The following is a 24,027-nucleotide window of genomic DNA, read 5'->3' as shown; positions in this document are numbered from 1 at the left end:
TGATGACTTCATTTAAAAAGTGGGACGACATAAATCTGCTAATTATAGACCAATAGCATTATTTAGCACTAGCACTGTTGGTAAAGTTTTTGAACGACTGATTGTAAAATATTTAAACAACTATTTGTTAGATATTTCATCAATATATAACTTCTAATATGGGTTCCAACCTGGTCACTCTACTGTTCATCAAACGATAGAAATTTATCACACATGATGCGAAAATTTAGAAAAAAAGGCATCCTACTGTTTATTTTTTTTTTGTGATATATCTAAAGCATTCGATCGTGTGTGGCACAAGGGACTGAAAGTGAAACTAGCTAGTTATGATATATCAGGAAAGTTATTAGACTGGCTAAGTTATTATGTTAGTAATAGACGACAGAAAGTTTTTTATTTGGTAGTGATAAGTCTTCTGTTAAAACTACTAACGATGGAATACTCCAAGGCCCAGTACCAGGCCTTTTACTTTTAATTTTTATATAAATGGTATATCTGATAATCTTGAAAGCTTGTCTAAATTATTTGCTGACGATACGTCTTTATTATGTTCTGATGCACTCCCCAGATTATCGAAACCAAGATTAATAATGATCTGGAAACAAAATCAAAATTGGGGGCGGATATTTGGCTGGTGAAATTCAACCCTGGGTAAGATCATCAGTGGGTAAGATCATCAGTAGGTAAGATCAGTAAGGTCATCAGTAGGTAAGATCATCAGTGGGTAAGATCATCAGTAGGTAAGATCATCAGTAGGTAATATAAGATCATCAGTAGGTAAGATCAAATTGCAATGTTTTTGTCCGGTGTCTGTGTCTGTCATTATGATCTATATTTGGCCAGTAGGCACCTAGGATGGAGTGCTATAAAGTTTCCTCATTTATATGACATTGACCTACTTTCAAGGTCACAGGGGTCAAAAATGTTAAAAATCTCAAACAACAATATCCTACGAACATTTCGGACTAGAGTCATGATACTTGGGTATGTTATGCAGACCAGCAGTGCAAATATTTTTGTTAGTTATAGTAATGAGGTCGAAGGTCAACTTTAAGTGCTAGTCAGGGGTCAAATGTCAACATGGGTAAAAGCTTTAACAATCTTTTCATAAGGCCCAGGGTCATGATATTTGACCAGCTGTGTGAATTGTATCCTTAATGACAGTAGTGAGGTCAAAGGTCAACTTTAAGTGCAAGTTGTGAGTCAAAGGTCAATGTGGGTTAAAAGCTTTAAAATTAAAAAAAAAATCATCATACAACAATATCTTCAGAAACGTTCAAGAGATGTTAAAATGTCTTTTGTTCTAGTTACCAAATTTGGTTTTAAGTTACCTATATATTAGTTTCATGTAACAAAAGAAACAGGTGAGCGGTACAGGCCCTCTGGGCCTCTTGTTTATACTTTATATGAATGACTTCAGTAAACATGTCCATCATTGTTCTGTCACTATGTACTCTGTCGATACAATATAATGTACCAACACAAAATGATCGAAATTCGATGTATATCGTTTGATATTATTGTAAGGTTATAAAGGTAATCTATGATATCTGCCAAAGATCATTATAAGCAATGGAGTAAACAATAAACCTCACCGGAGATGGACACGGCTAGCTGGCAGAGTCTGCAACTTCAAGTACCAATTGTCCATATATAATAGCTACCTGGTATATATAGTGAATCCTCCTTTGGGAACAACGATCTTTTAACATTATGTGATACTCTCCAATTGAAAAGAGATCATGCTCTCCTTTTGAGAGGAGGCATATATACTGTACTAACGAACTAACAGACAAAAATAATGTTCTTAGATGTACAAGCACACCGTATGAATTTATTCTTGCCAACACTATATTTTGCGGGTTGAAAAACAAACGACATGAAATAAGTGCTAACCGGCCAGACATTGACCTACTTTCAAGGTCACCGGGGTCAAATATGTCAAAAATATTCAAATAACTTCTTCTGAAGACCCAGACGGCCTAGAGTCATGCTATTGGGCCAGCACCATCCAGGGATGGAGCCTGACCAAGCTTTCTTTGTTTAAATGGCATTAACCTACTTTCAACATCTCAGTGTTAAAGTTTGGTTAAAATGTCTTGTATTCTAGTTATCAAATTTGGTCTGAAGTAACTTTAGCCCTTACAGTACTGTATATTTCAGCTCCTTGTAACAAAGGAAGCAGGTTAGTGATATGTAAACCACACACACACTCAAGAAGTCCTCCCCCGGGGTATAGGACTATCAAGTTTGTTCAAATCAAACTGGGGTAATACATGTACATTTGACCTTGTACTTGAGGGGCTTCTTATATGGTAGTTTATGTGTTACTTTGGTAAACTTTCTTTTCCAACAGTGTCAACGGGTACATGGCATGGCACAGTAGATATCCTCCTGAACCACACAATTGCTGTGACAGTTCTAAAGGAGCTAACAGACAGAGTAGAAGAAAATGAAGATGATGATAGCAATACAGATAAAGATGAACCTGAAAGAAAAAACAGAAAAGCAGATAGTTGTGATATCTGTGTAGATATTTGTGATACCTGTGTAGATAGTTGTGATACCTGTGTAGATAGTTGTGATACCTGTGTAGATAGTTGTGATACCTGTGTAGATAGTTGTGATACCTGTGTAGATAGTTGTGATATCTGTGTAGATAGTTGTGATATCTGTGTAGATAGTTGTGATGTCTGTGTAGATAGTTGTGATATCTGTGTAGATAGTTGTGATACATCAGTAGAATGTTGTGATATCTGTGTAGATAGTTGTGATACCTGTGTAGATAGTTGTGATATCTGTGTAGATAGTTGTAATATCTGTGTAGATAGTTGTGATATCTGTGTAGATAGTTGTTATATCTGTGTAGATAGTTGTGATACATGTGTAGATAGTTGTGATATCTGTGTAGATAGTTGTGATACCTGTGTAGATAGTTATGATACCTGTGTAGATAGTTGTGATACCTGTGTAGATAAGTGTGATACCTGTGTAGATAGTTGTGATAGCTGTGGAGATAGTTGTGATATCTGTGTAGATAGTCGTGATATCTGTGTAGATAGTTGTGATGTCTGTATAGATAGTTGTGATACATCAGTAGAATGTTGTGATATCTGTGTAGATAGTTGTGATATCTGTGTAGATAGTTGTGATAGCTGTGTAGATAGTTGTAATATCTGTGTAGATAGTTGTGATATATGTGTAGATAGTTGTGATAGCTGTGTAGATAGTTGTGATATCTGTGTAGATAGTTGTGATACCTGTGTAGATATTTATGATACCTGTGTAGATAGTTGTGATACCTGTGTAGATAGTTGTGATAGCTGTGTAGATAGTTGTGATAGCTGTGTAGATAGTTGTGATACCTGTGTAGATAGTTGTGATACCTGTGTTGAGGCAAAAACAACCAAGAAGCATGACATTGTGCTCCTTGAAAACAGTTTCATGAAGCGATTTTTGGCTGAAGCTATCACAAATGCGTTTGCTCAAGTTAAGGTGCATAAGGATACGCTATCACATTTCATGATTCCAACATTTGGAACCACGTCGGAGCATGTATCTATTTGTCTGTATGACTCTGAAAACGACCACTTACTGCACATCAAAGAGCAGCTTAGGTTATGGGACAGGTGTCCAGATGGGATGTACATGTCAGCACAGCTAAATACCGATACCATAGTTGTCATTTGGCTTTTCTTGAAATTCACGATTTTTACCAAGAAAAACCTCCATGCTTCATTAGATCTGGACAAGTCAGGATTACATGAGAATTTAGATGAATATCTTGAGTTTTACAGAATTGCAGACACAAGAAGAAATTTTGTTTCACAACCATCTGGTGAATCAGTGTTTGAATATGTTCGCACCACAACCAAAACCCCAAAGTACCCAGATCTGAAATAATCCCTGAGAGTCCACACCAGTGCCAACTTTTTATGACTCCCCCCTCTGCTGTGGCACTGTATTATTACAAGGCCATGCAATTTCGGTGGTAAATTTATAATCAAATGAGACGTCACGGAGATGTTTGCAAAAACTGTCTTAATTAACATTGTTAAACAAATGTCGTAGAATGTCCAAAACTTGGCCAAAAACTTTCATCTTTTAAAATGAGTTCAAATTTAATTAGAAAACTGAGAGCAACGTCGTACTCTGCGGGTATTTTGGGTTTGGGTTTAAGAGGCCAGTGCCATACATGTGGTGTCAGTTAAATTGTTTTTCTGCCAACGATACAAGATGTCTATACCAGAATTATAAAAGGAAAAGTCACGAGTGTGGCTTTCCAAGCCAAAATATAGGGAAGGATGACGGAAGTATCATCCTCCGTTCCTTCAATCATGTATAGATTGTAATAAAGGCATGGTTCCCGATCATCATCGGTAAAGATGTAAATGACATTATTATGAGCATACAACACACTAGAGAGGGAGATGAGAACAAACCTTCACCGCTGTAGACTATAATGGACTCATCCAGATCAGAGCATGGTGCAGTCTATTAAAGTTACCTAGGGGTGAAAGGGTTATGTCTTTTTTTTGTGATATAAAAGAGCAATATTTAAAAGCAAAACATGTTTCTTTTTTTACTTTAACCCATTCACCCATAAAGTCACTTTTGAACCTTACCAAATCAAAGACTCGGAAAGTCCAGTTTAAAACTGAAGGGGTGAATGAATTAAGATGCGGACACCAGGGTTGTAATATCCAAAATGAAATATACTGAGGACAAAATTGTGAGAAAGATTGAGTTACTGGTAGACAGTATCTTGAATGAGTTTGGTTGAAAGATTTTCCAGCAGACTTAACCCTTTCCCCACTGTAGACCATAATGGACTCGTCCAGATCAATGTATGGTAGAGTCTTCTAAAGTTGCCTAGGGGTGAAAGGGTTAAGACATTTACTATGCCGCTCTTTTGGCCGATTTAGTTTTGTTTTCGTATGAAGCTGAATTAATGATGAGGTTGTTGTCGATGTTTTTGATTACGCTTGTTAGTGTGTCGCGTGGTTTTGTTGTCACAACCCAGGTTCTCGGTGTGAGGAGGTGCCGTTACACTTGTTGTCGGTGTGAGGAGGTGCCTTTACACTTGTTCTCGGTGTGAGGAGGTGCCTTTACACTTGTTCTCAGTGTGAGGAGGTGCCGTTACACTTGTTCTCGGTGGGAGGAGGTGCCGTTACACTTGTTCTCGGTGTGAGGAGGTGCCGTTACACTTGTTCTCGGTGTGAGGAGGTGCCGTTACACTTGTTCTCGGTGTGAGGAGGTGCCGTTACACTTGTTCTCGGTGTGAGGAGGTGCCGTTACACTTGTTCTCGGTGTGAGGAGGTGCCGTTACACTTGTTCTCGGTGTGAGGAGGTGCCGTTACACTTGTTCTCGGTGTGAGGAGGTGCCGTTACACTTGTTCTCGGTGTGAGGAGGTGCCGTTACACTTGTTCTCGGTGTGAGGAGGTGCCGTTACACTTGTTCTCGGTGTGAGGAGGTGCCGTTACACTTGTTCTCGGTGTGAGGAGGTGCCGTTACACTTGTTCTCGGTGTGAGGAGGTGCCGTTACACTTGTTCTCGGTGTGAGGAGGTGCCGTTACACTTGTTCTCGGTGTGAGGAGGTGCCGTTACACTTGTTCTCGGTGTGAGGAGGTGCCGTTACACTTGTTCTCGGTGTGAGGAGGTGCCGTTACACTTGTTCTCGGTGTGAGGAGGTGCCGTTACACTTGTTCTCGGTGTGAGGAGGTGCCGTTACACTTGTTCTCGGTGTGAGGAGGTGCCGTTACACTTGTTCTCGGTGTGAGGAGGTGCCGTTACACTTGTTCTCGGTGTGAGGAGGTGCCGTTACACTTGTTCTCGGTGTGAGGAGGTGCCGTTACACTTGTTCTCGGTGTGAGGAGGTGCCGTTACACTTGTTCTCGGTGTGAGGAGGTGCCGTTACACTTGTTCTCGGTGTGAGGAGGTGCCGTTACACTTGTTCTCGGTGTGAGGAGGTGCCGTTACACTTGTTCTCGGTGTGAGGAGGTGCCGTTACACTTGTTCTCGGTGTGAGGAGGTGCCGTTACACTTGTTCTCGGTGTGAGGAGGTGCCGTTACACTTGTTCTCGGTGTGAGGAGGTGCCGTTACACTTGTTCTCGGTGTGAGGAGGTGCCGTTACACTTGTTCTCGGTGTGAGGAGGTGCCGTTACACTTGTTCTCGGTGTGAGGAGGTGCCGTTACACTTGTTCTCGGTGTGAGGAGGTGCCGTTACACTTGTTCTCGGTGTGAGGAGGTGCCGTTACACTTGTTCTCGGTGTGAGGAGGTGCCGTTACACTTGTTCTCGGTGTGAGGAGGTGCCGTTACACTTGTTCTCGGTGTGAGGAGGTGCCGTTACACTTGTTCTCGGTGTGAGGAGGTGCCGTTACACTTGTTCTCGGTGTGAGGAGGTGCCGTTACACTTGTTCTCGGTGTGAGGAGGTGCCGTTACACTTGTTCTCGGTGTGAGGAGGTGCCGTTACACTTGTTCTCGGTGTGAGGAGGTGCCGTTACACTTGTTCTCGGTGTGAGGAGGTGCCGTTACACTTGTTCTCGGTGTGAGGAGGTGCCGTTACACTTGTTCTCGGTGTGAGGAGGTGCCGTTACACTTGTTCTCGGTGTGAGGAGGTGCCGTTACACTTGTTCTCGGTGTGAGGAGGTGCCGTTACACTTGTTCTCGGTGTGAGGAGGTGCCGTTACACTTGTTCTCGGTGTGAGGAGGTGCCGTTACACTTGTTCTCGGTGTGAGGAGGTGCCGTTACACTTGTTCTCGGTGTGAGGAGGTGCCGTTACACTTGTTCTCGGTGTGAGGAGGTGCCGTTACACTTGTTCTCGGTGTGAGGAGGTGCCGTTACACTTGTTCTCGGTGTGAGGAGGTGCCGTTACACTTGTTCTCGGTGTGAGGAGGTGCCGTTACACTTGTTCTCGGTGTGAGGAGGTGCCGTTACACTTGTTCTCGGTGTGAGGAGGTGCCGTTACACTTGTTCTCGGTGTGAGGAGGTGCCGTTACACTTGTTCTCGGTGTGAGGAGGTGCCGTTACACTTGTTCTCGGTGTGAGGAGGTGCCGTTACACTTGTTCTCGGTGTGAGGAGGTGCCGTTACACTTGTTCTCGGTGTGAGGAGGTGCCGTTACACTTGTTCTCGGTGTGAGGAGGTGCCGTTACACTTGTTCTCGGTGTGAGGAGGTGCCGTTACACTTGTTCTCGGTGTGAGGAGGTGCCGTTACACTTGTTCTCGGTGTGAGGAGGTGCCGTTACACTTGTTCTCGGTGTGAGGAGGTGCCGTTACACTTGTTCTCGGTGTGAGGAGGTGCCGTTACACTTGTTCTCGGTGTGAGGAGGTGCCGTTACACTTGTTCTCAGTGTGAGGAGGTGCCGTTACACTTGTTCTCAGTGTGAGGAGGTGCCGTTACACTTGTTCTCGGTGTGAGGAGGTGCCGTTACACTTGTTCTCGGTGTGAGGAGGTGCCGTTACACTTGTTCTACATCACCTTTTTCTCGCAATACTGTGTAACACGAAATTTTCATGGGTACTTTCCTTTGTGGTTTGAAGCTATTTACATCGTTACGTGGTACACACTTTTGTGGATATCCTATAGTAACAATCAGTAGACACGTATATCATTCAAATTCGTTGTAGTTATTATCGTGGTTCAATTGAAACCACGAAAACCACAATGTTTATACACAACGAACATTTCATGTTATACAGTATATCCTGTTTCAACAATTTCTCTTAAACTTCCAAGTGACACAAATGGCTCGCTTTAGTCATTTAATTTCCTGACAATAAACACAAATTTTCTCATTTTCCTACAATCTTTCACACTTTGTTTGAATCGCGTTTCTGTAACCTTAGCTTGCTATATAACCTGCTTAACCGCCATTTCTCAGGTCACATTTTCCAGCGACACGTCATAATTTATCTGCAAACTTCTTTTATCAATTTTCTACACTCATTTCTCTGCCCTCTTTGGAGAAATTTACCCAGCATTACCCTCATTTATGGAACCTTTTCTAGCGAAAAATTCCACTATATTAACACTTCTCTGTCACATATGCTAACTAATTATCCAAAATCACTCTCTCTTCTGAAAAATCCTCGAGCAAAATACTGATTCACCCTCATTTCTGCAAACTTTTCTGTCGTAAATAATGGGCCTGAATCTTTCATCTGGCATTGATCTCACAGCGGTAACCTTCAAAGTAGTTCTTGAGACATAAGCTCACTTGGCCCTTCAAGCCAGCTGAACTTAACCCATTCACCCCTCAAGGCATAACAATGTAGGGGTGAAGGAGTTAAAACATTGCTTTTTGGCCGGATTGCAACACAATCAGGTCTTATAGATTGGCGGCTCCCATCCGTCTGTGTGTCTATCCATCTGTCTGCACTAAGGTTAAGAAGAATGGTTAAGCTCAGTTTCTAAGTTATCAATTGTCCCACACCAACTAAACTTGCATGGCTTATGTATCTAAGGATGCTAATCACATGCGATGCTTCAGATGCTGCTTCCGAACTACATTTTCGGCTTCACTAACCAGGTTAAGAAGATTGGTTGAGGTCAGGCTTCATCTGCAGGTCACTTACCAAATACATGTAACTATTTATCTTACATCAACTAAACTTGATTGGGTTATGTATTCAAGGATGCTTATCACATGCGATGCTTCAGACCAACATTTTTCTCTTCAGTGACCAGGTTAAGTAGTTTGATTAAGGTCAGTTACTAAGTAACTACTTGTTGTACATCAACTAAACTTGCATGGCTTCTGTATCTAAGGATGCTCATCACATGCGATGGTTGGGATGCTGGTTCTGACCTACATTTTCCGCTTGACTGACCAGGTTAAGAAGATTGGTTGTGGTCAGGCCCCATCTGCACTATGGTTAAGAAGATTGGTTTAGGTCACTTACCAGGTACATGTAACTACTTATCCTACATCAACTAAACTTGCATGGCTGTATCTTAAAGGATGCCCATCACATGTGATGCTTTACATGAGAATGTACTCACTCACTCACAGTAGCAATCCGGCGAAATCGCCATTGGCGGTTTCTTGTCTCTAATTTCCGTTACATTTCTTAGTGATAATCCATGTTTTACCTTCATTTCTGTTTCCCTTCTCTAATTTTTGGCGTAAGCTGATTATATTTGTTAGTAGTAAAATGTGCGAGTACCAAAATAGTCGAGGAACTGTTGATCTTATATAACAGTGCAAGGGAAGGAACTCTTGTATTGACACTACCAACAGTTACTTCCCTTTGTGAGAACTTTTGTTCTCTAGAAGGTTGTTTGTATACATTTGTGAAATAAAATGGCGGGAAGACAGAATTGGTGCTTGGGAGATCATTCAAGAGTGTTTTAACAGGAACAACAAGACTAACACATATTCTGATGGAATTAGCACGATTTTATTAATGGAATGTTTTACATAACATATTGCATAGAACCAATGCCACAAATAATTCAACATCGGAACGGCAACCGTCACGATTGACTCTGGGTCCAGCAGCTGGAGCACAGAGGTCCAGCAACTGGAGCAGAGGGGCAGCCTCTTTGTGGACTGGATTAAACCAAATACATCTTCAACACCAATCTCTACCCAGATGTGTCGCTCCTTACACTCACCAACAATGCTAGGAACAACGACTGGCTAGAAATTGCTTGAATAAACAGCTAGTCCTTGCCAAACCTGCTGAATAATTTCCCCCAACACACAAGCCTTACAGACATTGATGTAAAAGCGGACAGTTACACACCGTAATTTTTTTTAAATATATTATTTCTGAGTAAACAATAAGAACTATAATTGAGTATATGGTGTGAATATCAAAAAGAAAAGAAATCATCCAAAAAGGGAGAAAACCCTTGAACTCATTCACCCCTGAAGACACATTTGAACTCTTCCAATTTACGGGTTGGAAAAGTCCATTATGAAATTTTAAGGGGTGAATGAGTTAATATATATTGTGCGAGTGTGGCGGGGTAAATCCCAGGAGATGTCGAGGACTTGGATGTGGCACTGGTACAAATATTTGGCCCGTATATCTTACAGGCATCTACACATCATACAGAAATAGCAAAAACACAGTGATAGGCTAGCATCGGTGATGGGACCAGTGTACCGGGTACAGACGGCAGGGCTGACGATCTACTGACTGTACCGGGAACAGACAACAGGGCTGACAATTAACTGACTGTACCGGGAACAGACAACAGGGCTGACGATTTACTGACTGTACCGGGAACAGACAACAGGGCTGCCGATCTACTGACTGTACCGGGAACAGACAACAGGGCTGACGATTAACCGACTGTACCGGGAACAGACAACAGGGCTGACAATCTACTGGGTACAGCGATCAAGTGGGCTGATGATCTATGGAGTTTACTGGATAGACAGCAAAGCAAAGGATCTTCAGACTGTACAGAGTACAGGCTACAAGGCTGAATCATGTCAGGTACAGAATACAAGTTAAAATAAAGGAAGTAAGACCAGCAGGTCACCGGATTGTACCGAGTACAGACTTCAGGACAACAGTCCCCAGGCTGGCTTGTCAACACAAATATAAGTATACATTGTATGTACAGTACCATTTAACAGTCTCAGCCATACTGTTTATACCCAGACAGTTTCAAATGTAAGCTGATTGGAAATTCTTCTGTCTCGCATATCCTGATAATGATCACACTTCAAAACAATATTCAAAATCAACCCTATACTTACTGTATACAGATAGTTGCTGGTAATTTTTCAGAATTTATTATAATCATTTTCCCCCCATAAATTAAATGAATTCATGAATAACATGATCAATCATCAAAAATACCCCAAATTGTGCTTTCCATGTCATTATAACTTGCTCTAAAGACCATCTGTCCATAAAGAATATCTCTATAAAGACCACCTGTCTATACAGAATATCTCTCTATAAAGACCACCTGTCTATAATGTAAGGAACGCCCACCTCAATTACTGTATAAAGAAGACACGGGCCCATATTCATAATTGTTCTTAAGCTCAAGCATGGAATCTTTGCTCAAACAAACTTTTGTCAAAAGTTATTTAAATCATTTAAAAAAGTAAATAGTCGACCTTTATAACCATATTCTGCTTGAAGTTTCTCCAAAAATTATTCCAAATCACGGACAATGTGATTTATTACCAATTTATCACTGTAACAAGAACACAGAATCTGAGTTTGAGCATGAGAATGGTTTCATGAATTTGGGCCCCAAAATGGTATTTTCTATATCTAAACCTTTGCTTTAAAGACCACCTGTTTATAATGATGCTTTTCATTCTCTCATAATGATGATATTTGCAGACAGGGTTCAAATTTTGTCAAAACAGCTCAGTACATTGTACTTATCCTGTAGTTTTACTAGCCATCAAATAAACAATGCATGGATAGAAACATATACCGGTAAAAGTCAATCACTGTGATTGAAACATGCAATTATTAAACACAATTCACCCCAAAAAGTCACATTTGAACCTTGCCAAATCAAAGACTGGTCAAGTCCAGTTTGAAAATGTAGGGGTGCATGAGTTAAACACAATTTCATAAATATTTGTATCTCTCTTGGTACATTTATATATATACATGTTGTATGTGCAGTAATTGCAAGTAAAACAATATGATAGCAGAGACTGATCCATAGGGCTTGTGTTAGATGGGGTTTAGGATAGACCCGCCCCCTTAATTCTACATGTTAATTTTCTAAAATCAAAAAAATATTTTTCACAAAATTTTCTCAAAATTTCTAAGACATGGAAAACTTCTCAGGATGAATCTCTGAATATCAGCCACTGAATATTTATATTGAAATATTGCTTTCATATAGTGACCTATAGCATCACATGAGGTTACAGGCAAACAGGGAAATGAGTGTTTATGATGAGTTTTTACACGATGACGCGATTTTATTTTGTTTTGCACAATAACATTATATCCTGTACATATAGACTCGCTTCCATCAAAGATTTTCAAAAAACAAAAACAAATGACATGTATAGGAAAAATAAACTTTTATGTCAATGACAGATCTGTGATCTCCCTCTTTGGAGTCCTCTGTTCTCTGGTTAATAGCGCTCTCTCACATCAGTTACACAGCCAACGCCCACAACACTAGGCCACGCCCCTCACATCAATCAAACAGCCAACGCCCACAACATTAGGCCACGCCCCTCACATCAATTAAAACAGCCAACGCCCACAACATCGGGCCACGCCTCTCCAATCATACACACTTGCCTAATGTCAATAAACCATGCCTATTTCACAGACAAGCCTAACGTCAGCAGGCCACGCCCCTCAGACCTTTCTTCACTTACATCTTCAAAAGTGTAACCTGATGTCAACAGACTATGCCTTTTTCACAGACAAGCCTAACATCAGCAGGCTGCGCCCTCCGCATCAATTTCACAGCCAATGCCGACAACATTAGGCCATGTCTGCAGGCCAAATCACTTAACGGACAGCCACACCCATTATGTTACGGTTGACTGTGCCTCGTTCATAGAACAGTCACGCCCACGATCTTTAGACTACAGTATGTACGTACCTCTCCCACCCATCCATACCTAAGTGGCCTACTATGTAAGGTCTTGTTTAAAACTCTAATAACGACAGGCCATGCCTCCCCTAAAACACAGATACCCCAAAGTCACATTTCATTAAATACAGACACTCTCTGAGGCAAAAATAGCCCTATCTAAACAGACGTGTTCAGAGACCAGAAATTCCATCGTGACTTGTACTGTCGGAATTGCACCTTCACATGGCAACACCTTACCATCAAAATCGTACCATTTCGTCAATATTAATTATATATACCATTCCAACAATATATAAAAATAAGTCATAATTAAACCCAGTAATTTCTCATTTTTGGAAAATGTAATTAAAGATATATACGGGGAAAGCTAAGGATCTGCTAGGTATAGGTCATACCAGACATTGACTTCAGTTGTTTCCCCGGACTTTAACATGGCAAAGCACTTATCAGATTAGTCATTACTGTACCACATCTGTGATAAATTGGTGTTCATGAATAAGCCCACCCCAATACTGGCGATCAATATACCGGTCGTGTAAAACCTTTAGGTTCATGATAAGGGAAGTCAATGGATACCAAATTTCCCCTAAATTCCAAACGAACCATTTCAAAAACTCCTTCGTAAACAAAAATTATCACCAGTTAAAAACGACAAGTGTTTTCGTTGACAAAAAATATATTTCCACTATGTTGAACAAAATTTCACTGTTTGCAATGATTAAATATGTTTACTATTCATTGCAAATTCTTTAAATTTGTGAACAGATTTTCTCTCTAACAATTTATTCGCCCTCATTACGCGAAAATGGTGAAAATTAAGCTGCAGCAAAGATTTTCCCGTATACAGTATCTAATACGGAAGACACCAGTGGAGGTTTCTTAATGGTTCCTTAAATGGCACATTTATTTTTTTTTCACCATAAAAAGTTACAAAATACAACACAGTAAGAAAAAAAAATTAACCCAGCTCAAACATTTGATGATTCCAGACTAAAACTACAGTCACATCTTCTTGTATAAAGTTAAAGCGCCTTAGCAAGCGATAAGTAAACTTTGTAGATTATGTAGGGTGGTAAACAGTCGAAGCTGTGTGAGACCACATTCAAGACTCTCCATCGCAGTAATTTTCGTGTCAACGTCCCATTAACAGCTACGGTCATTTAAAGACGTGTCAGGTTTTGGTGGTGGAGGGAAGCCGGAGTGCTCAGAGAAAATCCACCGACCTGCAAACAGTACCTGGTGACCGCTCCCTTGTGGGCCTTGAACCCGCGACACAGTGGTGGAGGGCTAGTGATTTAATATAGACGGTCATATACTTTGACCACTTGGGAACCCATTATAGAATATATAAGGTGTCTAAATAATTGAAAAATTATCCCCACATAGCCTCAACTTTGGAAGGGAAACTAGTCAGCCAAATAAAGAATAATTTACTTGTGATCCTTTGAGCATGCCACACGACCGTCATCCAGATCTCTTCCTGTTTTGAGATTCAGGTTTTTCATGTTAATAGAACGAAGTGTGACTATAGTTTCGTGTGGACAATAAACAAAAAAACAAAGATCTATCATATACCATCTCTCAGAAGAGACATACATAGAGTAAATATAAACAGTAAATATAAACAAATGCACAAAAGGTAAATATAAACAAACAGACAGGTGATATGATCCATGATAAATAAATCGCAAAAATCACTAAAGGAACATAATGATAATCTTCAATTTCGTGAAACTGATCCTATGGCAAAAGAAATAATTCTCACCATTATTCTTCAACGAAAACATCTACCAACATCAGTACATATTAATAAAGCATAATATTTCAGATCAAGATCATTGTATCAACAGAATTAAAATGACAAAATAAAACAAACAGATCAATTTCAAATCTCTGTACTCCCAGGGGATCCAACATTCAAATCGCCACAATAATCTAAGGGGAGACAACCCACGTTAAGGACGTAACCATTTCGGGAAGACAATCCATAGAAGGGAGACAACCCATATTTTCAGATCAACAAGCTAACCAGTGAGAAGCAACACATGGTCACGTAAGTTCTGATGCAGCTTCCAGCTCAAGTATTCTTGCAATTTTAATGTTTTGAATAAAACTTGGGAAATTTCTTTTGAATGATTAAATCAGTGAATTGTCTCCCCTTGGCAACTTACGTAAAACATTATCAAATAATAGTCCTCCAAAACAAAAACACGCTAGTTCATAGTAAGTTTGACCCTTGACCCGAGGGAGGAGAAAAGGTTGTGATATGTACGTAATCTTACACTCAGGAACCGTTTTAAGAATATCACAAAGTTCACATTTTATCTTTCACTCTCGACCATTAATTTTTTGTATTCACATCAGTTTTTCGTGTCACAGTCACACTCCAAACTATAGATATAACCTCCGCGTTGAAGAGATGCTGGAATCTAAATAATGGACACCCTTAACACTTTTATCTCCACCCATTCAGGAACCTTGTTGATCTGACTTTTCAGATTTAAAGCCAACTTCCGAAAAAAATATAATGCAACATCGACCCCATAAATCGGAAAAAAGTCTTAACTGAAAGTTGTTTTGAAGAAACATGAGCCCCAACAAACAATGTTTTGCGGTCGTTTTAAAAAATTCCTATAGGGCAGGTTCCTGTAAACAGATATGTCCTGACTAACAAGGTTCCTTTCTACAGATTCCTGACTGTTAGAGAGGGACTGTATATTATGCTTGAGGCACTGGGCATGGCGCACCAGCACCAGGCGTTAGCTAATCTCAGAATGACAATTCGAACCAAGAACACCCAACATGAATCTGTCCAAGAATATCCAATTTTACACATGTAGCTGTCCAAGGACACGACTCCTCTTGTCAAAGATCCCCAAATTGCAAACATTTTGTAATGTATACAACAAATATCCTGTATAACATGTCAGATCTAGACTTAGTTATTCCACAGTAAAAGAATATTTTCAGAAAGATATCAACAGAATGTGAAGTTTCCATGTGACACCATTTGCAAAGGTTTTTTTATAACTCTTTCCCATCTTACGGTCATTTTCCGAGAACTCTGCAGAGCAAATTTCAGAAGAGATGCCTTCTGGTGCAAAAATTTTGCCTAGTTTTGCCATTTATATTATAAGAAACATATTGAAAGACTTGAATAGTACTTCGCACTCACAAAAATATTTTTTCTCTAGTAATTCGGCATAACTTGGCATTAAAATAACCAATTATTCATAAAATTCAGATATATGTATATCTGAAAATGTTCGGGAAAGGACTAAATAAAACCTTGCCAAATATCAATGACTTTTTCTCAAGTTCTATAATGTTTGTGTTAAATTGTCGTAAAGCAAATAAACTTTGGTAAACGAGAACAAATGAATGCGAATGGCAACCACAAAAGTGACTGATGTCCTACTGATGGTAAAATCTTTCGACGCGTTTGACGTCGGTAGAGGAGACAAATATCCAGCCTAATCTCCCGAGAAACGAAACGTCTGATGATAGCAATATTTGGATTTGTTCTAGGGTTCGACTATTCAGCAACCAGATCATGCCACAACCAGCGGTTCATCATCGGAGAAGCCTTGAATCATCGGGGAGTCTTCGTCCTCACCTGTGTAAAGTTATACAAATAAGAAAAGTTTGGTTGAAATTCACTTGTATCACACATATATTTCGAATGGTCAAAATACCTACCCCTGATTTCTGTTGAGAGTTATTTCCCTTTAACTAATTCACCCTTGAAGACAGATTTGAATTCTTCCAATTCAAATGTTGGAATAGTTCTTTATGAAACAGGGGTCAATGAGTTAAAAGATGAAGAACTGGCTTTATGTTTCTACTGCTTAACCCTTTCAACCCTATGCAACTTCAGTAGACTCTCCCAATTCATTGATCGGGATGAGTCTATTATGGTCTACAGTGGTGAAAGGGTTAATATTTCATACTCATTTTTGTGTTTACTGTAGAATTAAGAACATTTGGTTAGGTCGATTTTTTGTAACATGGACAAAAACTAATGATACCAACCTCAGACTTTGTTCTTGGTTAATATATCTCCATCAGGTTCATATAACAAAATATCAACCTCATCAAATGTCCATCACTGATAAATATCTGCCATTTCACTTAATTTGGACTTTTTCAAGAAAAATATTTATTTCACTTACAAATATGATTTTATTTTAATGCCACACAAATGAAATTTAGACAAAGTTGTCTGAATATATCCAGACCTGTTGGTAAGTTAAATCTGACTTACCAAGCTCATTGGCGGAGGAGAAGGTGGTTGTTCCCGACCGTGTGTCGTAGTGGCTGTTGGCGAAGGACAGGAAGCTACGCTGTAGACGATGATGGCGTACAATGAAAACACCGAGAACAACAACGAGGGCGACAACAATGACGGCCACGACAACAAATATCCCGATCAGGTTCTTTTTAGACAGGGCCACAGACGCCTGATTGACTGGGAGGTTCAGCACTCCTGGAACACAAAAGTCACATGAAGATCATATTAAATGAAGGGTGTATTTGGTTTAGTTTTTCTTAGCGCCCTATTAAAGCTAAGGTCATTTAAGGATGTGCCTCCAAGTGTGTAGTGTATGCGTGATTGTGTGCAGGAGACAGGGTATGTTGGTGTACTTTCCTCCTTGTGATAGAGCGGATCTGATGCCGACTTTATAGTGCTATCTCACTGAAATACCAAGCCGAAGGCATCCAGTGCAGCATTCAGTCTGGTCACATCATACTGACAACGGGTGAACCAGTTATTACCATTACCCTAACTGCTGAACGCTAAACAGGGAATATCAACTGCCATTTTTAAGAACTTTGGTATGTCCCGGCCAGGGAACAGAACCCACTGCCTTCCTCACATGGGCGATCGCTCAACATTCAAACCGAAAGTGAGGTATTGCCAAGCAAGGTGCTAGGAAATGAAAGGTAGTTAGAAGTAGAGAGAAACAAAGATCGTAACTTTTGCAATTGGTGATCGATGTAGTAGCTTGGGGGGAAATAATAAATGGGGAGTACAAAAAGAGTGGACAAGTGGAACCGACAGTAGTGGTCTAATGTATATATTAGGTGTAACCCGGTGTTTATTAGATATAACCCAGTGCTTATTAGGTGTACCCTATTGTTTATTAGGTGTAACCCATTGTTTATTAGGTGTAACCCTGTGTTTATTAGGTGTACCCTATTGTTTATTAGGTGTACCCTATTGTTTATTAGGTGTAACCCGTTGTTTATTAGGTGTAACCTAGTGTTTATTAGGTGTAACCCAGTGTTTATAAGGTGTAACCCGGTGTTTATTAGGTGTAACCCAGTATTTATCAGGTGTAACCCGGTGTTTGTTAGGTGTAACCCGGTGTTTATTAGGTGTAACCCTGTGTTTATTAGGTGTAACCCTGTGTTTGTAAGGTGTAACCCAGTGTTTATTAGGTGTAACCCTGTGTTTATTAGGCGTAACCCTGTGTTTATTAGGTGTAACCCAGTGTTTATTAGGCGTAACCCTGTGTTTATTAGGTGTAACCCGTTATTTATTAGGTGTAACCCAGTGTTTATTGGGTGTAACCCATTGTTTATTAGGTGTAACCCTGTGTTTATCAGGTGTAACCCGGTGTTTATTAGGTGTAACCCAGTGTTTATTAGGTGTAACCAAGTGTTTATTAGGTGTAACCTTGTGTTTATTAGGTGTAACCTTGTGTTTATTAGGTGTAACCCAGTGTTTATTAGGTGTAACCCAGTGTTTATTAGGTGTAACCCATTGTTTATTAGGTGTAACCCGGTGTTTATCAGGTGTAACCCGGTGTTTATCAGGTGTAACCCGGTGTTTATTAGGTGTAACCCTGTGTTTATTAGGAGTAACCCTGTGTTTATTAGGTGTAACCCGGTGTTTATTAGGTGTAACCCGGTGTTTATTATATATTTACATGAAAGTACATGTTGGCGAAGGCATTGATTGTGTTGGGGTGTTGGCGTACTCGTTTTGTGTGTTGCATGTTCTGTATTAACTCGATTGGTCAGAGTTGACCATTCAACTTAAATTTTAAATCAACTCTTGTCGGACACACAACTCGGGACACTCTATGGAGTAAGATGTACCAGTACATTTACGTCTGGACGATCGATATAAACTTCAGACTTCCATTGGAAGTAGTTTTTCTACAGCACCCTGGTTCTTTCGAACACCCCACGATAAACCAATTGAGAAACCGAACGCGAGAGAAGAGTGTTGTGTGAAATAGGTATAAAAACACTGACCTGATGCTGCGACCTCGACCGGCTCTGTAAACTCGCCCGGGTAGTGGTTGACTGCGGCATAGCGTACTTTGAAGAGATATTCGTAAGTGCCGTCCAGGGCTATCTCCATGAACATAGCCGTAGTTGTTTGATGGAATGTAAACTTTTCTTTTTGACTGTGATCCACAATGCCGTTAGCATCTATGTGGTGGTGTCGACTGTAGAACACGTCATACCCCTGTAGGAAGTACAAGTATACATATGGAATAAATACATAGGTGATAATTAAACAGGTAGTATTGGATACAGTTAATATCTTTACAGGTAATATAAGATACAGTTAATATCTTTACAGGTAATATAAGATGAAGGTGATATATTATACAGGTGATATAAAATACAGGTGATATTACATACAGTACATTACCATACAGGTAATTAGACATACAAGTTATATAACATACAGGTAGTATAATAAAAGTTTCGAGGTATACAGAATAGGCCCTCTGGAATTTAATGTGACCCCACAGTTTTACAACAGGTACTATACAGATAATTTACAGGTGATTAACGATACAGATAATACAGAGATTGCCTTCACATAAACACAAGTAAATACACAGATATACACATCAAATTGCGGGTAATAGGAGGCACGGTAGTCTAGTGTTAGGATGCTGGGCTCATGACCGGTTGCATGTTCTTGTCAGGGCACTGTGTTGTATCTTTGAGCAAGATACTTTACCTCACTTGTTCCAGTCTACTCAGCTGTAAATGAGTATGTGGTTGGGTAGTGCTAGAATTGTAGAATGCTAGATGTGAGGGCCGAAATGGCAGCACCGGCTGTATGCTCCCCAGGGAGTTGAGAAAGGTATTTGCTGGTTGCAAAGCCCCTATAACCACGGATAATACTTTGTAAACCGCTTTGAGACGACCTACGAACTAGGTTGTGATAAAGCAGTATATAAGAACCTCCTATTATTAATATTATTACACATAAGTATACTAACCCCAAATTGTGTGTCCGAGGGAGCGTCCTTGGGTGCCTGCCATACCAGTTTCACTTTACCACTGTTCTCTATGAGGGCTCGGAACACTGTAGGGGCCCCAAAGGCAGCTGTCAAACAAAACAAGGTCAATGACGTCAGTTAGAACATGTAATTGACACCTGTAATAAGAACATTTGTATTGCATCTCAGGTAATTATCAATTTGAACAGGCAACTGACATCCGTAATAAACTACAGAACTGTTGTAATGTATGACAGGTAATTGACAGCTAGAACATGTTATTGACACCTGTAATATATTACACATAATGAACAGTTGTAATGTTTCACAGGTAATTAACATCAAAGGTAATACACACTTCTATCAACAGGCTCAGAGGGCCTGTATATCTAAGCCATCGTGGAAAATGTTCTCGAGAATAGTAATTTGGAAATATTTGGAGCCTCTCTGGCTTTGGAATGTTCCAGACCAAATGGAATGTTATACTACTCTATTCTAGCATGCTGCTGGTCAAACATCATCACCCAGGGCCTGCTGGTCTAACATCATCACCCAGGGCCTGCTGGTCAAACATCATCACCCAGGGCCTGCTGGTCTAACATCATCCCCCAGGGCCTGCTGGTCCAACCTCATCACCCAGGGCCTGCTGGTCCAACCTCATCACCCAGGGCCTGCTGGGCAAACATCATCACCCCGGGCCTGCTGAGAAAACATCACCCAGGGCCTACTGGTCAAACATCATCCCCCAGGGCCTGCTGGTCCAACATCATCGCCCAGGGCCTGCTGGTCAAACATCATCACCCAGGGCCTGCTGGTAAAACATCATCACGCAGGGCCTGCTGGTCAGGTCAAACATCATCACCCAGGGCCGGCTGGTCAAACATCATCACCCAGGGCCGGCTGGTCCAACATCATCACCCAGGTCCTGCCGGTCAAACATCATCACCCAGGGCCGGCTGGTCAAACATCATCACCCAGGGCCGGCTGGTCAAACATCATCCCCCAGGGCCGGCTGGTCAAACATCATCGCCCAGGGCCGGCTGGTCAAACATCACCACCCAGGGCCTGCTGGTCAAACACCATCACCCAGGGCCTGCTGGTCAAACAGCACCCAGGGCCTACTGGTCAAACATCATCACCCATGGCCTGCTGGTCCAACATCATCACCCAGGGCCTGCTGGTCCGACATCATCACCCAGGGCTTGCTGGTCAAACATCATCACCCAGGGCCTGCTGGTAAAACATCATCAAGCAGGGCCTGCTGGTCAGGTCAAACATCATCATCACCCAGGGCCGGCTGGTCAAACATCATCACCCAGGGCCTGCTGGTCAAACATCATCACCCAGGGCCTGCTGGTCAAACATCATCACGCAGGGCCTGCTGATCAAACATCATCACCCAGGGCCGGCTGGTCACTGTGATTTCATGCCATAGAGCTAAATGTGGTTAACGTAGAGTTGTAACCAGTTCCTTTCAAACTAAAACTGTAGCCTATTTTTTGTTAATTACCTTCCATAACATCCTGAATAAAGACCCAGCAAAAAACAAACACTTCGCAACTGAAACAATAATAATTTATTTAAACTATTCTACTTACGGATTTTGAAGATGCAGGGCTCTGAACTACTGGCATTTAAGAAATTGGAACGGACAGTCAAATTGTAGGTGGCGCCACGCTTTAGGTCAGTGAAATTCATTGATGTTGACCGCATCAGGAAGGCATTTGAGAGGCTGGTGTTAACCTCAAAGATGTACACAGTGTAGTTCTGTAGACCACAAAACACAATGGTTATCGTAAGTCATTAAATCTGCAGACCACCAAACACAATGGTTATCTGATGTCATTAAATATATAAAGATGTACACAGTGTTGTTCTGTAGACCACCAAACACAATGGTTATCTGATGTCATCAAATATATAAAGATGTACACAGTGTTGTTCTGTAGACCACCAAACACAATGGTTATCTGAGGTCATTAAATATATAAAGATGTACACAGTGTTGTTCTGTAGACCACCAAACACAATGGTTATCTGATGTCATTAAATATATAAAGATGTACACAGTGTTGTTCTGTAGACCACCAAACACAATGGTTATCTGATGTCATTAAATATATAAAGATGTACACAGTGTTGTTCTGTAGACCACCAAACACAATGGTTATCTGATGTCATTAAATATATAAAGATGTACACAGTGTTGTTCTGTAGACCACCAAACACAATGGTTATCTGATGTCATTAAATATATAAAGATGTACACAGTGTTGTTCTGTAGACCACCAAACACAATGGTTATCTGATGTCATTAAATATATAAAGATGTACACAGTGTTGTTCTGTAGACCACCAAACACAATGGTTATCTGATGTCATTAAATATATAAAGATGTACACAGTGTTGTTCTGTAGACCACCAAACACAATGGTTATCTGATGTCATTAAATATATAAAGATGTACACAGTGTTGTTCTGTAGACCACCAAACACAATGGTTATCTGATGTCATTAAATATATAAAGATGTACACAGTGTTGTTCTGTAGACCACCAAACACAATGGTTATCTGATGTCATTAAATATATAAAGATGTACACAGTGTTGTTCTGTAGACCACCAAACACAATGGTTATCTGATGTCATTAAATATATAAAGATGTACACAGTGTTGTTCTGTAGACCACCAAACACAATGGTTATCTGATGTCATTAAATATATAAAGATGTACACAGTGTTGTTCTGTAGACCACCAAACACAATGGTTATCTGATGTCATTAAATATATAAAGATGTACACAGTGTTGTTCTGTAGACCACCAAACACAATGGTTATCTGATGTCATTAAATATATAAAGATGTACACAGTGTTGTTCTGTAGACCACCAAACACAATGGTTATCTGATGTCATTAAATATATAAAGATGTACACAGTGTTGTTCTGTAGACCACCAAACACAATGGTTATCTGATGTCATTAAATATATAAAGATGTACACAGTGTTGTTCTGTAGACCACCAAACACAATGGTTATCTGATGTCATTAAATATATAAAGATGTACACAGTGTTGTTCTGTAGACCACCAAACACAATGGTTATCTGATGTCATTAAATATATAAAGATGTACACAGTGTTGTTCTGTAGACCACCAAACACAATGGTTATCTGATGTCATTAAATATATAAAGATGTACACAGTGTTGTTCTGTAGACCACCAAACACAATGGTTATCTGATGTCATTAAATATATAAAGATGTACACAGTGTTGTTCTGTAGACCACCAAACACAATGGTTATCTGATGTCATTAAATATATAAAGATGTACACAGTGTTGTTCTGTAGACCACCAAACACAATGGTTATCTGATGTCATTAAATATATAAAGATGTACACAGTGTTGTTCTGTAGACCACCAAACACAATGGTTATCTGATGTCATTAAATATATAAAGATGTACACAGTGTTGTTCTGTAGACCACCAAACACAATGGTTATCTGATGTCATTAAATATATAAAGATGTACACAGTGTTGTTCTGTAGACCACCAAACACAATGGTTATCTGATGTCATTAAATATATAAAGATGTACACAGTGTTGTTCTGTAGACCACCAAACACAATGGTTATCTGATGTCATTAAATATATAAAGATGTACACAGTGTTGTTCTGTAGACCACCAAACACAATGGTTATCTGATGTCATTAAATATATAAAGATGTACACAGTGTTGTTCTGTAGACCACCAAACACAATGGTTATCTGATGTCATTAAATATATAAAGATGTACACAGTGTTGTTCTGTAGACCACCAAACACAATGGTTATCTGATGTCATTAAATATATAAAGATGTACACAGTGTTGTTCTGTAGACCACCAAACACAATGGTTATCTGATGTCATTAAATATATAAAGATGTACACAGTGTTGTTCTGTAGACCACCAAACACAATGGTTATCTGATGTCATTAAATATATAAAGATGTACACAGTGTTGTTCTGTAGACCACCAAACACAATGGTTATCTGATGTCATTAAATATATAAAGATGTACACAGTGTAGTTCTGTAGACCACCAAACACAATGGTTATCTGAGGTCATTAAATATATAAAGATGTACACAGTATAGTTCTGTAGACCACCAAACACAATGGTTATCTGATGTCATTAAATATATAAAGATGTACACAGTGT

At 40.0% G+C, this 24,027-nt stretch overlaps 1 protein-coding gene across 3 annotated transcripts in view; it reads right to left on the bottom strand.

The window, feature by feature from the left end:
- Positions 1-9,384: 9,384 nt before the first annotated feature.
- The window catches only part of LOC110465655 (sortilin-related receptor-like), an 80,207-nt gene continuing 65,564 nt past the window's right edge, over positions 9,385-24,027 (bottom strand). For 2 of the 3 annotated variants that reach the window (XM_021521607.1, XM_021521608.1), the window contains 5 exons: positions 21,409-21,577; positions 19,811-19,917; positions 18,822-19,038; positions 16,822-17,043; positions 9,385-16,173 (listed from right to left, as the gene is read on the bottom strand). In XM_021521607.1, coding sequence (XP_021377282.1) covers positions 16,109-16,173; positions 16,822-17,043; positions 18,822-19,038; positions 19,811-19,917; positions 21,409-21,577 — 780 coding nt within the window. In that variant the 3' untranslated portion in view covers positions 9,385-16,108. The remainder of the gene's footprint in view (positions 16,174-16,821; positions 17,044-18,821; positions 19,039-19,810; positions 19,918-21,408; positions 21,578-24,027) is intronic. The other variant, XR_002464634.1, reaches the window with a different exon arrangement.

The sequence above is a fragment of the Mizuhopecten yessoensis genome, unplaced genomic scaffold, assembly GCF_002113885.1.
Source record: "Mizuhopecten yessoensis strain PY_sf001 unplaced genomic scaffold, ASM211388v2 scaffold11097, whole genome shotgun sequence".
NCBI lineage: Eukaryota > Metazoa > Mollusca > Bivalvia > Pectinida > Pectinidae > Mizuhopecten > Mizuhopecten yessoensis.
The sequence above is the reverse complement of the archived record's forward strand: the minus strand, read 5'-3'. Positions and strand labels throughout refer to the sequence as shown.